Source organism: Syngnathus typhle, linkage group LG19, assembly GCF_033458585.1.
Source record: "Syngnathus typhle isolate RoL2023-S1 ecotype Sweden linkage group LG19, RoL_Styp_1.0, whole genome shotgun sequence".
Lineage (NCBI taxonomy): Eukaryota > Metazoa > Chordata > Actinopteri > Syngnathiformes > Syngnathidae > Syngnathus > Syngnathus typhle.
The window spans coordinates 4,499,711-4,517,358 of NC_083756.1; the positions used below are offsets into that span (position 1 = coordinate 4,499,711).

At 47.9% G+C, this 17,648-nt stretch overlaps 1 protein-coding gene across 1 annotated transcript; it reads left to right on the top strand.

The window, feature by feature from the left end:
* The first annotated feature begins 862 nt into the window (after positions 1 to 862).
* Positions 863 to 17,382, top strand: LOC133143821 (collagen alpha-1(XVIII) chain-like). Its single transcript, XM_061266003.1, has 44 exons — positions 863 to 985; positions 1,086 to 1,150; positions 7,266 to 7,513; positions 7,587 to 7,757; positions 7,885 to 8,016; positions 8,970 to 9,044; positions 9,346 to 9,429; positions 9,766 to 9,904; positions 9,986 to 10,035; positions 10,179 to 10,352; positions 10,438 to 10,464; positions 10,683 to 10,745; positions 10,822 to 10,896; positions 10,966 to 11,019; positions 11,100 to 11,216; positions 11,550 to 11,603; positions 11,702 to 11,737; positions 11,818 to 11,946; positions 12,018 to 12,068; positions 12,133 to 12,168; positions 12,280 to 12,324; positions 12,396 to 12,458; positions 12,602 to 12,637; positions 12,714 to 12,797; positions 12,873 to 12,938; positions 13,016 to 13,078; positions 13,539 to 13,625; positions 13,700 to 13,735; positions 13,818 to 13,871; positions 14,191 to 14,247; positions 14,322 to 14,381; positions 14,516 to 14,557; positions 14,658 to 14,685; positions 14,784 to 14,843; positions 14,947 to 14,966; positions 15,046 to 15,144; positions 15,230 to 15,380; positions 15,452 to 15,543; positions 15,609 to 15,737; positions 15,822 to 15,869; positions 15,950 to 16,012; positions 16,081 to 16,278; positions 16,407 to 16,522; positions 16,610 to 17,382. Exons 1-44 carry the CDS (start codon positions 975 to 977, stop codon positions 16,809 to 16,811), a joined length of 3,690 nt encoding a protein of 1,229 aa, XP_061121987.1. The 5' UTR covers positions 863 to 974; the 3' UTR covers positions 16,812 to 17,382.
* The last annotated feature ends 266 nt before the right edge of the window (positions 17,383 to 17,648 follow it).

Below are 17,648 nucleotides of genomic sequence, written 5' to 3' on the forward strand. Positions count from 1 at the left end.
GGTCCACCCCGAGAAACTCCCGAGGCCAGACGAGGTGGCGGTCGAAAGGACGATGACATCAGCTTCTTCCCACACAAGTTACAATTTTGTAGCATCATTAGCATTGTGCTAATGAAGATCGTTCCAGGCCACGCAGAATTGTAAAGTTTGAAAATGGCAGCCACAGTACCCCCCCCCCCCCCATCCCCAGGGACGAGCTCAGACGTGTGAGCAATTGTTCTTTGGGTGGCTTGCTGAGGGTTGCTTGCTCTCAAGTGCTTTAGCCGCTCAGGCCTTCTGCTTAAGTCAACAACTTAGGCGGGATTGCATTTCCAAATCCCGCCAGGAATGTTTCAAGATGGTGAAGCTCAATGTACTTACTTGGAGGAATCCAAATTGTCTCAAAATGAAATGTGCGCCTGAGGGCGGCTCGCTGTCCAACACCTCCTCCATCGATGATGCAGAAGCTTGAGCCGTCAGGGAACATCTCAAACGGGACAGCCCTGAATCCTGAACACTGGAAAGTCTTTGCCCAATAGTGAGCCAACACTTTTTTATTCTTCCTGTAATTCGGTCTCCATGATGAGCAGAATGATTTTGAAAAAGTTGTGTTTCATGTATATTTCAAGCCAGTTTGGAGATCATTCAATTGAAATCTATGGCTGTCAAGATGTTTCGAGGTCAAGGCCACACAGAAGAGACTTTTACTTCAAAGTGAAAGTGAGGAGGAGGAGGACTTCGCCGCTGTGTGTTTTGGATGACGGGGGGGGGGGGCAGCATCGAGGAGGGACGGGATTAGAGGCCGGTGGTCCGGAATCAGGTTACAAACTCCCCTTCCCGCCCATTTTTGGAGGAGCCAGTGCACTGAAGCTGCTTTGTTTGGGGCAGGAGGAGGCGGGGGAGGAGGAGAAGCCGGGTTTATAAGCTCGGAGAGAAACAGCAGGAGTCAGAGTGTACTCCATCTCAAGCTTGAGTGCTGATCGAAAGCTGTCAAGATGGACCTACGGTACGGCAAGCGAAAATCCAATTGAATCCGTAAAAATGAAATGAAAACAACTTTGGAGTGAACTTTGAATGTGATTTTGTGTATTGGTTGACTTTTGCAGGATTCCTCCCTGGTGTATTGGATTATTTCTGGTGCTGAGGTTCTCGGCAGCTCAGCAGCTGGACGGTGAGTGTCTTCTAGTTTACGTTACCATGACGATGATGGGATTGTGGCAAACTGCAGGTTGACGCTCGGACAAGTTGAGCAAACCTGAAGTGGCTTTTTGAAAGTCACCAAAAGTTGACATTTGGTCACAAATCAGAGATGGAGCACGAGATTAGTTTTAGTCTTGAGTGCAGTCAAGGTTGGTCACTTTTAGAAGGCCTAAAAAGTTCTGGGGCCGCTCTAAACAAATGTAAACACAACGTTGGCCAGATCAGCTGCTGTCAACCCATTTGGCTTAGTCAGCATTTTTCTTAAACAGAACCCCCAGCGTGTAGCTGCATGGCCACCTTGTCTTTCATTTTGAGACTCTGTTGAGATGCTAAGTTTGTGTGAGACGCTCATACGGAGCAACTTCTTAATGACGACGCCGAGTGTGTGTTTGATAAGATCAGCTTTGAATGTGCTCTGATTGCACGACCTCCCGTGGGACTAAACACGCTGCAATTAGTTGATGGGAAGGCAGAGGCCCACTCAAGTCCTGATGAATTTGATCAGTTTTGTTGCCACGGTTACATCGTAGCTCAGACGCTTGATTAGGTACACTAATGTGAGATCTGGAATTGGGAATAGACTGGCATATTTGAGAGATTTGCTCGCGTTGTGATGTTCCTTATATTTTGACCCTCCGAGCGCGACTCCGGGTCGGCCGGGTCGGCGCCGGCCATCCGAGCGTTTATCTGGAGACGCTATCAGCGTGTGACAAAAGCTGCATTGTGCTCGTCGGTTACATCCAGCGTAGGAATTGGGGGACCTTCTTTAACAAGAGCGGACCCCCTCAAGACAGAGCAGGATTGTTTGGCGTCACCTGGCCGGGTAAAATAACTCGCTCATAAAATTCTTTTTAGCAGGAAGGAAATTCAAGTTGACACTTTATACTTTGTAACTAAAACCAAGGTGCTAATCCAGCCAGGTACTCATCAAATGTGGCCGACCCGGATTGATAGAATTTTTTTTTTTTTTTAAGAGTCATTTTTTGAAGGATTTAGTGTTTCTGGAAGCTATTAGCGATTTGGAGGCAAATGAGCGCGCATAATTACAAATTGGCTGTATGCTGGTGTTGTTGCCCAATCAAAAAATGTCAACGCCGCGTGTCCTCTCATCCGTAGTAGCTCAGGGTCGTCATTCTTTCCCAAAGCTGCGTCCTGTCAGGATCTTGTCCAAACACCGGCTGCGCTTTGATGGCAGCCATGATCAGATCCACGCAAATTAATGAGATCATGGTATGAAAAAATGAGTAAACACAAAAAAGGCGAGAAAAATACAGGGCTCTTGATAATGGTAGAGGTCAGCCATGTGCAGTTTTAGCAGGGGTGGTCTTCAGAGTCTCAATAAAGAGCTCAGGCCCTCTCGAGCTGAGGTCAATAAAGACGGGAAGAGTTGTTCAAACGTCTCGTTCCACTTGCCACCAAACTGTCAAAGGTGCCTCCTTATGAGCTCATTCAGAAGTTGGCCTCCACATTTTGTTTTGTGCATGAACATCAAAGTGTGTTTTGAAAAGGAAACGTTTAAAAGCCCCCACGCAGGAACTGACGGCGGCGTGCTATCTAAATGGCAGACTGCAAATCAAAACAGGAATGGCTAAATTTACTCATGACCAAACGACTTTGGGGTCAAATGTGAGGACAAACGCAGGATGTGGCGGCATCACGTCACACCTGGGTTGAGTATTTTTTTTGCTGGCTCATTTATCATGTGGATGGCACAAAGTTGACTGTGTTGTTGCTAGCTTTTAGCATGTTAGCTTACATATCTCTAAAGCCTGGGAAAGGATGACTGAATTGCATTTATTTGAACAAGTCCAGCTTTTACGGCTTTAAGTGACAAAGTTTGAGAGGCAGCATGCAGATTTGATCATTTGGACGGAACAAAGTTGACTGCGCTGTTGCTAGCTTTTAGCATGTTAGCTTACATATCTCTAAATCCTGGGAAAGGATGACTGAATTGCGTATATATTAGAGCAAGTACAGCTTTTACGGCATTACGTGACAAACTAATGCAGATTTTATCATTTGGACTGCACAAAGTTGACTGCGCTGTTGCTAGCTTTTAGCATGTTAGCTCACATGGCTCTAAAGCCTGGGAAAGGATGACTTGAATGGCGTATATATTTGAGCAAGTTCAGCTTTTACGGCACTAAGTGGCAAAGTTTGAGAGGCAGCATGCAGATGTTATGAAAAATCAGGAAAGTCTGCTTGAATGATTCTCGCCGGTCAAGCTTTAAGACACAGATGGTTTGGGAAACATCTCTGTGATGCTGTTAGCTTTTAGCGGAACGTCCCGACCCAACGCAATGTTTGTTGACGGGGGAGCCAGCGCCTGGTATCCCGGTTGTCTGGAGCTCGCATGGAAAGAGTGGCTCAGAGCGGAAAATAGAGACATGCCGAAAACAAGCAGGTACTGTTCTGGTGTCATAGCACAAGTATTGAGAGAGGGATGACTTCAGCATCCTCTAAATCACTTTTTTTTTTTACAAGATCATGATAGCACTGCTGGAATGAGTCAATGTTTGTAACCCTGAGCAACCATGACATCCAACCAAAGAAACATTTCAAATATGATTTTCGAGGTCATTTCACAAACTGCTGCTCCAAGTGTTATGTGGTCTTGTTGTTGTTTTGTTTACTCAGCTGGGCTGCAGTTTGAAACCCGAGGTTAGCTCCGATCGTTGGCTGGTAAACGTGAACAATTGGCTTCCCGTCTTACAAGGTTGCTTCAATTAAGTCAAGTTTACGCTCCGCCAGCCAAACTCGATAAGCCTAGCTCTTCTATTTCCAAATATTTTGACTCGGAAAGTCGCAACCCGTGGCAGAGTGCGAGATGAGGACTGGAGACGAAGCTCTTGAGATGTTTGCCTCTTGCATTATTTCACGTGACAAGTTGACGAAATAGATTTGCGCAAGGACCGACGCTCGTTAAAAGCAGCAGACAGGTCGTAAAACATCAAACATCTTTGAAGCACAAACAAGGCAAGAAGGCACTTTTGGTGTCCCAGCATCAAATTGCTTGCTGGGGACAACCCAGAAACGATCATCTGGCAAATCATTGGAAGACGGCTCATCGAAACGGAAAGCACAAGATAAGCAGCCAAACATGGCCTAAAAGCGGGTTCTTGCTTCTGGCTGACAGACACATGTGACTTGCTCCGTTTTAGGAAAGCGAGGAGCGAGGGAGGCTTCCACTTCCAAATGTGGAGAGCTTTTGCAAAGGCAAACTGTCAAACCGTCTTGGAGCATTGAGTGCTAACCCTAGCGCTAATTTGCACTCTTTGTAAGATGTTTAGAGTGATGCCTTTGGAACTGAAACTTCTCCAAGTGTGTCTTTGTGAAGTTTGATTTTGTGTCCCCCCCTTTGATTGATTGATTGATTGATTGATTGATTGATTAGGGAGCAAGAATTTCTCTCCTGCTTTTGGTGATGATGCTTGTGAATTTGCTGAGGGAGAGATTCTGTTTTATGGACTTTGCTTTGGACACATTTGGAAGCACAAGTTCGCAGAATCAAGATTCATCCGGACCCAAGTAATTACCTACGGAACTTTGAATTGGACATGAGTCGACATTGCACTTTGTATTCGCTTCCCGTAATTGCTGTGTGGGCCCGCCTCAGAATGTCTTCCAAGGTTTTCAGGCTGATCGGGACTCGCTGGGAGTCGACTTGACTGAGTGAGCCAGAGCAGATGGTATCACTCAAGAGCGCCCCCCCCTTCTCCCCCTCGCCTTCCCCTCTTCTCCCTTTCCATCACCCCCCTAGTAGAAACAGTTTGATACAGTTCCACAAGTATCTCAAATGTGATGAGCACAAACATAGCAGACTCCAAAGCTTTGGCGTCCGTCACCGAGTGGCTTAGAGGGAAAGGGGGGCGGGGCCAACTTTGTGTCTGCAGGGGTTGTTTCATGCTGACTAAGATAAAAGCTTACTGCAGATATTTGAGTCACACCTCGGCACATTTGCAGGAGTTCAATGTCGTCTTTTTGGATGCTCCAAATCACATCTCAGTCTGGTTCGGGTTGTTTCCTCGCAAAAACTTAATTGGCTCAACTATTTGACATTTGTTTCTTCAAGGCTGCCATCTGGGGACAGGCCGCCAATAAAAGTGTAGTCCCGATCTTGCTTAAAATGAATTTTGGACCTAATGCAAGAATGTGCCACGCACTCTGACGCGAGGCCCTCCTCTGCTTCTTTACCTGTCTTGCAGAAGGCCTTCATTGTGCTCAGCTCCCATGTTTTGTCCACAGGGACACGCATTTATGGCTTTGTTTAGCCGCCACCTTTTTATGGCTCAGTCTTGATCTTCATTCGGGATCCATCCAAGCCGCTCTCATTTGCCATTGCGGGTTGAAGGGCTCATTTGGCGGCCCGTGATCCTGAAGGCGACATAGCAAAGATCTCCCGTTGCAAATGTATTCGATACAAATGACCAGCAATGGCCTCCCGTGGAATTTCCCTCCAAACATTTGGTGTTGAAGATCAGCCAACGAGGTCATCGGGCTCCGTTTTCTTTTCTTTTTCTCATTATTGGTTCCCAATGCTAAATGAAGTCAGCTTCAACTCGGTTTACTCAAAACATGAGCAACGCGTCACAGTTGGCAGCGACCTTTTGTTGTGTGCGTTGCAAGTTGCACTGGGATCATCTGAGCACTCTGCTTGTGTGTGGCGTGTGTGTGTGTGTGTGTTTTCTGCCCCCTCTCTAATGAATTCGCTTAAAACTTGTTTTGTTAATAGCGAACAAATGTTGAAGGGATCTCACAGCATGCAGCCGCCATCAAGCATCGGCCTGAACGACCGCATGACAAGTGTGCATGTCTTCATTCTGCGCCTGCTTCTCATCAACGTTGCCAGTGCTGGAAATATGTTTTTTATTCTTTTTTATCTATCTGACCAGAATCACAATTATAACTTTGTCGATGGCTGACCTGCCCATGGCACTCAGCAGTTCCTTGACAAGTTGGATGGGAACACTGGACATGCCTTTGTGTGTGTCCAGCTGTTTAGTCAGGACATTAAGCGATCACGTCACGGAGCGAGCTGCGGGAATGTTCTCCCGAGAACCTCGCCAGGAACCGGCTGCATCCCCTCGCTCATCATTCGGCCCTGCGGGGTGGGCACAGTCATGGGTGACATGGAATCAACTTTAATTGAGGAAATGCCGATGGATGGCACGGCAGGAAAGTGGATTGGAAGAACAGTTGAGGAAACGATTCTGACACATGTGAGCAGCCATTTTCAGCAGTGCGCTGAAAATCTAGAAGAACGTGTCATCAGCTAAGAGGATTTGGAAGCCCTGCTGAGGCCGCCTTGCTCGTAATTAGTCAGCAGTCAAGTGGAACAGGAAGCCCGTCAAACGGCAAGCTGAGTCAGCTGCTTTCCGCCTCCAAATGTCAAATGTATTTGCTTTGCGTTTCGTCACAAAAAGGCCTCGACAAATATTGGCGACATCTTCTGATCGAGGCAAAGAAAAACTCAAAAGCCCAATATGGTTGAATCAGAAGCTAATCAATGTGAGGCTTGCGGTCCAATTAGACAACATGGCAGAAGTGTGCCACCGGGGGGCGTCACTAACCCGCAATGAATCTGATTTACAGGAGCCGCCTTTGTGCTGTATTAGCGTAGCCTTAATGCCTTCCAGATGTGCAATGACAAGCTGACACTGGGGGGCGCTATATTAGAGGGTGGCTGCTGTGGAAAGCCAGCTGTGTGTGCGTGCACGAGGAGTCTTCTGGCCTGTCTTTGTTTATTATCCTATTAAAGGTGCACAGAAGGAGGCAGCGGGTTTTCCACGAGGATGGATAAATGGTATTTCTAGTGCATGTTGTCACACTCCTGGCTGTTGTAGAAAGACAGATGACAACTTTCCGGCGAGCAAAGCACAAATTTTGAAAAAAAAAATATCCACCTGAAACCACAAAACGTAATAGAACACTCTTTGGACCTTTCATTAGGTACACAGCCCGGATCCAACCCTTCGTTTCTCAAACATGTTGCCAAGAGAGCTGATGTTATATTGCTTTGTTGTTAGCATTAGCATAGCGGGTGTGGAAAGGCCTCGTGTCTGAGCAGTGTCGTGTCTCGTCCCCAGATGGAGGCTCTCGGGACAATCTGGATCTGACCGAGTTCATCGGCTTCCCTCTCCCGGAGTCGGTCTCCTTCGTGACGGGCTTCCAGGGCTACCCCGCCTACAGCTTTGGACCCGACGCCAACGTTGCCCGTGTCACCAAGTCGGTCTTGCCGGACCCCTTCTACTACAACTTTGCCATCACCGTCATTGCCAAGCCCACCACACGGCAGGGCGGCGTCCTCTTTGCCGTCACAGATGCGGCCCAAAAGGTGCAGTCCTCGTTTCTATGCTGCCGTCGGTCAACCGGCCCGGGTAAATTGAGCCTCCAACAACTTCCCCCAGGTGGTCCAATTGGCCGTGGCGCTCTCTGAGGTGGAGGATGGTTCCCAGAGGGTGCTCTTCTACTACGCCGACCCCACCACCGGAGACGAGATCCGGGAAGCGGCCTCCTTCAAAATGGCCGACCTGACGGGAAGGTGGGCCAGGTTCACTTTGACGGTCGAGGGGGCCGAGGTAGGTGTGCTCAAAAGTCCACCGTGATTCCTACAAGCGTCACGGTGCCAGTCAAATGGCAAAACTTAAATGGAGATCATCCTAAATTGTCTATTTTTCCTCTTTGCTGTCATCTTTGTTGCCTCAGGTGAGTCTCTACATGGACTGCGAGGAGTACCGTCACGTGGCCTTCCATAGGAGCCCTCAGCCCCTGACCTTTGAGGCCAGCTCGGGGGTCTTTGTGGGCAGCGCGGGGGCCTCGGGCCTGCCCCACTTTGTGGTGAGTTCCCCGGCGACGTAGCATCCTTTAGTGACGGCCGCACGAACAGCACGGGCTTACCAGCTCCGGCCCCTAAACTGGCATTCATGAATTGACTTCAAGGCGCATAGCCCACCCTGTGAGAGGTTCATCAAGTTCTTTAGAATTACAGAACATGCTCTTAATCTCTTCCAGGAAATGTAAACTTAAAAAAAAAAGGCCAACCGTCATTACGCTTGTGTGGTCAAGTAGGTTGGTCCACCTTGTGGCTTCTGTCAGGACCTCAGATGTTCTCAGATGTTCTCAGATGTTGGATGTTCTCAGTGGCCCTTTATATTGGCAGATGTTACTCTTGGTGCTCTTTGGAGTATCTGGCACAACATTACACGCAGTACAGGAATAGTACACACACAGCAAGGCGTGGAGAAACCCACGTTTGTGTGCGTGTGCATGCACGATTGAAAGGCCATTCATCGAGAAGACTTGCAGGCTGACGTCGCCCAGAAACAGTGCAAATGTTTTCTCGCCTAGTCTTCATCTTATCTTCCACGCCCCCCTTCCGCCACCCCCGGCTCCTTTTTGTTGGGTTCCAGCTGTTTGCGCTGGTGACTAACAAGTCTGATAAATAGGCCACACAATGTTGCGTCATAACGTTTTGTCTCTCATGCCCCGTCAAGAAAAAGCCCCATCCTAATGACAAACAACAAAGTACAGCTGCCCCCCCCCCGAAAAAAGTATAATTTATATTGTAGCAAGCCTATAGTAAATTCTGCAAATGTTTTCATTTAATTTAGTTATTATTTGCATTCCGCTAGAGGGAGCCCGCGTACCACTACTCTTAAAAAGTGTATTGTGGAATTCATAATTACATCATATCACACATATTAAAAAAATAAATTAAAAAAAAGGCAGACTGTGCTAATGACTGATGGAGTGCTCCACGACACGTCTCATCTTTCTTCCTTTGCCTCCAGGGTTCCATCCAGCAGCTGCTGCTCAAGTCCGATCCCACGGCCCGCGACGACCATTGCGAGGAGGACGACCCTGACGTAAGAAAAGCACTCACGCATATGGAAACAAGCGCGCCAGCGCCCTCTATTGGTCAAAATGTACATTGCAGAATTATTCAGCGATAGCCTAACAAACCAAATAAATAATAAATTAAAAAAATTAATCGGGGCTCAAAATACTTCCTGATTATTTTTCTTTTTTGTATCAAATAAAATTACTATATGTAAAGAACATGATTTGAAAAACTGGTTAGCGTCGTATTCAGCAACATTTTTCTAAAATAAATAAAAAAATATTTTTACAAAGCAAACAACTCTCCTCTATATTTTGAATGGTCAGGTATCTGGAAGCGGTGACGACACTTACGAGGACATGGAGAGAAAAGAAGTCAAGAAAGTTTTCGAAGAGAAGAAGTACACAAAGGTAAATGCAATACACACACCCGCCTTTATAATGAACCCTAATTTAATATTTATCCTGTATTTCACACTATATATCTTCAATGTCCTTTTATAAAATGGCAACAACTGAACTTGTTTTAGCTTCTGGAGTTTGTCGGATTAGGAATATTCAGGGTGGACAGTAAAAATCCAGCCTTTGGTGTTTTGCACTAAAGAGCGCCACCTACTGGCATGTGTAAGGGACGTCCTTTATAACGATGATGATGTTGCCATGGTGGCAGTCCGATCTAGATGGAGGATAGAGAATAGAACCATTATGCAGGATTCATAAAGGTTTTCTGTTATGTCATTTTATTAGGAAGGGGTGCAGCCCAGGTACAGTAGCCCGGTCCAAGCCCCACCCACTGAGTTGCCTACCAGCTACAACGACGATGATGAAATTGGAGACGACTTGGAAGAGGCTTCCGGGCAAGGAATACAGACCACCACCCCTGCTGGTAAAGAAAGAAAAAATGGCATTTATTATTCATATTGATATTGGGTGGACAATCTTTTCATGTTTGGACGTTTGCTTTTAGCGACGGTGCGACTCGGCCTTTCACCAAAATCAACCTCCAAGTCCAAGCCCGTAAGTCCACACAAATGCTTTTAGACTTCGTGAAGCAGCATGAGGCTCACTGCCTGACGTTTCACTTGCTCCTATCACAGAAACATCGACGATAAATCCACAAGAGTCGTTGAGTTATCTACACATGCGTTGATTCTGTCCAGGTGTCTGCGGGACTGAAAGGCGAGAGAGGTGAGCCGGGCCCGCAAGGCCCCCCGGGACTCGCTGGCCCACCGGGACAAGACTCGGAACTTGCAGGCGAGCCCGGACCCCGCGGTCCGCCGGGACCTCCGGGACCTCAGGGCCCTCCTGGAGCTGAAGGCAAAGACGGACCTCATGTATGTTTTGCTCGCGCCTATTTCCACATAAAGCGTCATCTGAAGTGAAAATACCAATCGTTTTGTCCTGATTTTTGTCTCACAGGGAGCAAAAGGAGAAAATGGCACTCCGGTAAGGCAATCACGCCATAGACTACATCACATCAAACCCTAGAACAAGGCAGAGTCTAACGCAGAGTAAAAGAACAAAGAATGCAAATTGTGCTCAAGACAAAATGGATACCCAGGAAAACAGCAGTGGCCCCAAAACTGAGCCCTGTGGAACACCATCTGACATGTTAAAAGGGTTCCACGATTTGTGTGTTTATGTTTCATGACTGCTTTTTATAGGGAACCAATGGCCTTCCAGGAATCCCGGGCCTTCGAGGAGAGCCTGGATCCAAAGGCGAAAAGGTACAATGATGAGAATTTTCACAAAGTGCAAATTGAAAAGAAATATGAATCAATATCATGTTGTAATCGACTTCAGGGTGATACTGGAGTCGGACAGCCAGGCCTTCCAGGACCTCCCGGACCTCCGGGCCGCTTCTCCTCCAAGTTGCTGGTAATAGATTGTTGTTTGTAATGTTAACATTTAGTTGTCGAATCATTTTGACGCCATTGCGTTTGTCAGGAGGGCTCGGCTTCGGACTTGGACGAATTTGACGCCGATATGGAGATCATTCGAGTGAGAACGAGGCCAGCCGGCGCAAGCAATGCCGTCATCACTTTGTTGATGAGTGATGCATTAACCGTTTCCTCTGTCAGGGACCCCCCGGCCCTCCGGGACCCCAAGGCCCCCCCGGGGCCCCATCTGAAGAAGTCATACCTGGACCACCCGGACTTCCTGGGAAAGACGGAGAAAAGGGCCAAGCTGGACTTCCTGTAAGCACAATTGTTTCCAATAGCAGGTCCTCTTAAATGGTCTTAAAAAATCTGTTTCCATGGTTACCTGTTTCACATACCAGATAAAGGAGCGGGAGATGCAACAAAGCAAAGGCACTATTGAGACTGCAAACTAATGCAAGTCAAATGTAGAATTCAAAACCTTATCGTCGTCACCCCCTGCTGGCTGTGATGTGGCACTGCTCCATTTGGCCCTAACGGCCACTGATGGGCTTTCACCATAGACTAAATATTGACGACCTAAAAAAACAAATAATATTTCCAATCAGAAATTTAAAGGTGTGTTAAAAATCAACCAAATATCTTTTTCAGGGAGTTGATGGACACAAAGGAGAACAAGGACCTGCTGGAGACAAGGGAGACATGGTGAAGAAAAAATCATTTTATTGATTTCATTTTGTGTGTGTTGTTGTTGTACAAATGTTAAACATTGCCATCCAACTTGCTTGATTGAATTCAAACAGGGAGAACCTGGAGTAGATGGCCAACCAGGACCAAAGGTATCATTCACACTTCTTGATTTCTTGCACATGTTGATAAACCAAAGAATCTAGTGCTAACTGTTCCTGCCTTCTTCCAGGGAGAGCAGGGCCCTCAGGGCTTGCCCGGACTTCAGGGGCCCGAGGGTCCAGAGGGCAGAGTCGGGTCCCAGGGTCCAGCAGGTCCCCCCGGACCACCCGGCCCCGCCGCCAAAGCATTTACCATTGAGGTACGTGGAATGGAACACTGCAGGGTGCACTCCGCCAATACGATACTGACAACACACTCGGATACTTTCAGGATCTGCAAGGTTCACCGTTGCTCAGCGGTCCTGCTTCGGAACTGTTTCGGGTAGGACTCCACGTGGGGTTTTGTCAAAATAGGATGAATATTTATTTGGCTGCATTTTCAACAGGGTCTTCCGGGAACTCCTGGACTTCGAGGAACTAAGGTAACGAGCACTCCCTGACCCCATTTTTAATACCTTCCATTTGGAGTGAAGTTGTACTCTGAGTCTGGCCAGCCATTACTTGCGCTCAACGTCATTTCGTTTGCCTCATAGGGTCAAGAAGGCCCCCATGGTCCTGCCGGAGAGCCAGGTCTTAAGGTCTGTGTCCGGATGTGGACTGTTTGCCGGTCAGTTCAGCATCATGTGTTCTACATGTGTGACTCGTGCAGGGGGAGCCCGGTGCTGTCGGTCCATCCGGCTCAGCAGGACCGGAGGGAGCCAAAGGTTCTGAGGTCAGTGAATGTGCCACGACAACAACGAAATGTTGCGTGACTCAGAAAAAGAAAGTCCGCTGCCACGTGATTCTTCAGGCATCTGTCTCACAAGTGGCTAACGGCACCATGATTACCATTAATTATGTTTGTGTTGCATTCAGGGTCTTAAGGGAGACGCCGGCGCTCTGGGACCAAAGGTAAAAAAAAAAAACGGACTTTGCTATTGTTTTCACTTCCTGACCCGCTCGCTCACATCTTCACGCTGGTCCTCAGGGCGAGCCAGGACGCGATGGCCTCACACTACCCGGCCCTCCAGGACCTCCTGGATCTCCGGGACCCGTCTTCAACCTCAGTGAAGTAAGTCGCGACCACGTCGGATCACTTAAGTCTGGAAACTTTGTTCTTCATGCCTCCTCTCCTCCACTTCCTCAGCTCCTACTCAACGACACGGACGGCCTCTTCAACCTCTCTGGGATTTTCGAGGCTCACGGATTGGTTGTGAGTGTGACAAAAACTGGATCCGTTGCAGTTCAGTGAAGGAACATGTAGTGACGGTCTCTCCTCACTATCCAAAGGGACAACAAGGCCCCAAGGGAGACGTCGGTGCGCGAGGTGTTGATGGATTTCCAGGACTCAAGGTAAGTGTGCGCGCACACACAGATTGGGCCGCAACTGAAACCAAACCACGTTTAATTTGCATGAAAAGTTCAATTTCGACAAGACCTCAGTGGTACTTTACATACTTTTACATCATATACTGTTTGTACATAAAGTATTTTTTAAAATAGATATGGTTTTAACACTTGAAGAAATGTCATTCTTCTGTAAGAATACTTTTTTCTTGGCTTGATCCCCTTTCATGTAGTACAATTGATTATTTTCGGTGTAGCCTGGTAAATCCAATTGCAGTTCATCTTACATCCACACGGTGGCGGTAGACCATCAGAAACAGCTTGCCTGCTCTTTTTGTGAGCTCAGCCATTGCAGCCTAGAAATAGAATAGGACTGAGTGAAAAATGCTTCTGAGCTTGATAAGAAAGAAAAGAAAAACATGTTAGCATTCGTGTGCTCATGGCTGGCCTTTTCTCGTATGCGCAGGGGGAGAAAGGCGAGGCAGCGATGATCATATCTGAGAATGGCTCCACCTATGACCTGTCTGCTCTAAAGGGGGACAAAGGATACAAGGTACGCACTTCGGAAACTTCTATAACACAGCCATGAGTAATAAATAAATAAATATTCTCTGCGATTGTTTGCAGGGTGATGTCGGTGCAAGCGGACCTCCCGGACCAATCGTGAGTCTTGGAATACAAATGGTTGAGTGAGGATGATGCGTTCAAGGACTGCGGGAGCTGACCATGTTTTATTCCCAAACAGGGACAGATGGGAATGCCAGGACCAAAAGGGGACTTTGGTTTCCCCGGAAGACCCGTAAGCACTTGAAATCACTCTGATTTGAAAACGGAGTTTGTTTTGTAGCTTTTACTGTATATAACATGAGGTGCTCATACATTTATTTGGGTTGACAGTCATAATGGCCCTCCGAAAGAAGCTATGACTACAATGCGGCCCGCGAAAAAAATGTTTGACACCTCTGCTGTTCAGTGTTGGGTCACATCTTTAGGGACGGGAACAGTTTTTTAACGGGATCTTCAGTGACAAGCAAGATGGCTACAAATGCTGTAACACTGTGCGACCGGGAAGGCCGTTTTTTGATGCTGAGCTCAACGAGCGGCGTATTTGTGTGTAGGGCCGTGTTGGGACGACGGGACCCAAAGGAGAGAAAGGAGAATCTGTCGGCAAACCCGTGAGTGGCTGCCTCACAACTTGTTGAAAAAGTGAAGCGAGTGTTGTTTTTCTTGACTGGGACCTCATCCGCAGGGACTCCCGGGCCCTCCCGGACGACCCGGCCGCCCTGGAATGTTCCGATGCTACAACGGAGTAAGAAATCAATACAAAACAATCATTGAGTCCTGAATTGTTTTTTATCCGGGAATATTTTCCAGATGAAATTCTTAATTATTTTTGCGAAACCAAACGTGAAAATGAGTGTTCCTCTCTGCTGCCTTTTTCAGAGCGTGTCTCCCGTCCCCGTCAGACCCTTCTGCAAAACACCGGCAAGTCACATTCCTACATGAGAGCAGAATGTCTCACTTCTGCCAACCAATTAGTCTTATCATGAGTTTGGAATTACTGACAGTTGTGTTTAACCCCCAGCTCAATCCCGACGGGAGCGCTACGATGGGTAAGTGGGCCGCTCAATTCCCATCACCGATGGCATGTTTCGAAAGGCTTGTCGCCAATGACGGGGCTTTTCAAAACAATCTTGTTTATGCCGCCAAGGTGACCATGGGAAAGGACAAAAAGGAGAACGAGGCCTTCCCGGCATTCCGGCGCCACCTAGTGAGTTAAAACCTCCAAAGTTGTCACCTTCGTTTAAACTCTAGTGCAAGTGTCCAAAGGCCTTCCTTTTTTATTTCTAACATTTTTTTCCTTCACACTTCAGACACATTCAAAGGACGCTTGGTAAGTTCCAAAGACATAATCATGCTCTTTCCTGTTCAATGCCCAAAGCCAATGAGACTTTTGTACGTGTGTGTGTTAGGCAGTGAAAGGCGAGCCGGGCCTCGATGGAGAAAAAGGAGAAAAGGGCGAGGCGGGGTTGCACGGGAAACCGGGTGCTCCAGGGAAACCAGGGCCAGTGGTGAGAGCTGTTGCCGTGGCGACGCAACCGCGCAATGTTCAAATGGGGTGACTCGGGCTGTGATGTCTATTTGCGAACCCTCCAGGGACCCAAAGGTGAGTCTGTGCTCGGACCACAAGGCCCCCGCGGAGAGCCGGGAACTCCGGGTACTCCGGGCTACGGCAGACCCGGTCCGGCAGGGCCCCCCGGACCACCGGGGCAGACGGGAAGCTGGTCGCTGGGCTTTGGCAAAAAAGGTGTGTGGATTGTGTTCTTAATTTGTGTCCAACAGTAAGGAACTCTGAATGACTTTTTACGTGTTGTTCAGACGTGCGTATCCCCGGACCACCAGGACCACCCGGGCCCCCTGGACCCGCCGGATACCCCGGCGCACGTGGGCCCTTCGGAGGTTCTGCCGCGGTACGTCGGACCGTCGCAAATCCTGGCTGGATCGAATTGTCTTCATGAAGCTGCAAATTTTGCAGGTGACGACGTTTTCCTCGGTTCAGTCCATGATGCAGAAGACGGCCAGGGAAGCAGAGGGCATGCTGGCCTACGTCGTGTCCGGAGGGCGCCTCTTCATCAAGGTGCCCGAGGGCTGGAAGGAAATACAGGTGCGTGCATTTCAATTGGCGGGCAAAAGATCTCTCGGTGCAGAAGAGTAAATGTTTTTTTTTGTATTTCATAACCCCCCCCAGCTTGGCAGCCTGCTGCGCCGCTCCAGTAGGATCCTCCCACAAGACGAGGTGCGTGTATATACCAACATGAGTTGATGACTAAGGTACATTTCCAACGCTGGCGTATTCACGTTTTGGTGTCCGTTTAGCCTCGCCCTGCCCAGCAAATATCCAGCAGCACAATCGAGCGAGTGCGCTCCATCGACAACAGGGTGAGTGAGGGGCACTTGTGTTTTCCGAGTCCATCTATCGCCATGAACTCACCGCGTTCTTTGTTCAGCTCAACTTGGTGGCTCTGAACCAGCCGCACACGGGCGACATGTCGGGCCTGGACACGGCCGACCGGTTGTGCTACGAGCAAGCCAAGGCCATGGGCCTGCCCCCCAACTACCGCGCCTTCGTCTCCTCCAGCAAGCAGGACCTGGTCCACGTGGTCTCCCCCGGCTTCAGGGACACTCTGCCCATCACCAACCTCAGGGTGAGTCGCCCCCTATTAATTGGCACAAAATGGGTAACGGTCTGGAAGACTCTCAGTTCTAAACTTGACTTAAAGTGACGGGAGCGAAACAGAGTCAGCCCACCGGAATGATTTCTGCCTCCTCACAGGGAGACGTGCTCTTCAAGAACTGGAGGTCCATCTTCAACGGTGAAGGAGGAGCCTTTGATACCAGGATACCCATTTATTCTTTTGACGGACGCGACGTGTTAGCAGATCCTTTCTGGTCAGTGAACAATACAGAGAAAATAATAGCTCAAAAGTAGATTTGGTATCAAATTAAATGTGGCTTGTTTTCTAACCGCGGCGTCAGGCCCGAGAAGAACATCTGGCACGGCTCTAACCAACAAGGTCTGCGTGCGGTGGACAAGCACTGCGAGACATGGCGCACCGACCACATGTCTGTGGCGGGCCAGTCGTCCGGCCTCACCTCGGGCCTGCTGCTGGGCCAGCAGACGCGCAGCTGCTCCAACGACTACGTGGTCCTCTGCGTGGAGACCCACAAGAACCCCTGAGAGGAATCGGAATCCCCCCCTCGTCCGTTTGGCACATAAAATATGAAGCATTGATGGGGCCACTTTTTTTTTTCTTTCCCAACTCTGGCTAGAGTTTAGGTTGCTGCAACTCTTGCCCACCCGAGAGACTTTTTTTTTTTTTTTTAATGCTCCCCAAATAACCAGCCATTGTCCAATCCAAGGGAAGTAAACGACAGCTCTTAGGGGCCGTTTAGTTTTGTTTACACATTGACACATTTGATGCACTGTACTTCATTTCTTTGCTTGAGCTTTCATTTGTGGTGGTGGCTCAGCACCGGGCTATTTAATTTAAATCCATTATTTATATGTCATAGCACATAAACATGAAATCAGAAAATGAAATCTAAGAATTTAATTTATCGTTTGTTGTGTTTTTATACTTTTGTTTTCTTGCTAATGGAGAAGAGTTGGGATGCTTATTTGAAAGGGTTGCAAGACTTCCAGATGTCTTGCGACATATTTTCATGCCGAAAGAAAAAAGTAGAAAAACAATTCAGGTGTTGGTTGGTGCTTTGTTAAAAAGAATAAAGTTTTCTCCTTTCAAAACGTCTGCCTGTGTCTTTTTTGACAGCACAAAAAATCGCCTTTCAATCGTGCAAACATTGTGTCGGTGTCTCTTTCGCGGTAATCAATAGAATCAAATTTGTCTTAATGTTAACTTGGATAATTAATGGAATCAATTACAAGAAGTGAACGTGACAAGGAGCGAAGTAATATAAAGAAAAATATTCTCGCTGTTGAGCTTTTACTTCTTCTTTTTTTCAGGTTTTACTTTGAAATAGCAGAAGTGGCTGGAGACTCACTTCCGGCCTGACA

Excerpts from the sequence above, each read along its gene's own strand:
- LOC133143821 (XM_061266003.1), top strand. Across the intron at positions 12,939-13,015 it reads TCGAGGCTCACGGATTGGTT|GGACAACAAGGCCCCAAGGG; the intron begins GTGAGTGTGACA and ends CACTATCCAAAG. Across the intron at positions 14,382-14,515 it reads TGTTCCGATGCTACAACGGA|AGCGTGTCTCCCGTCCCCGT; the intron begins GTAAGAAATCAA and ends TGCCTTTTTCAG.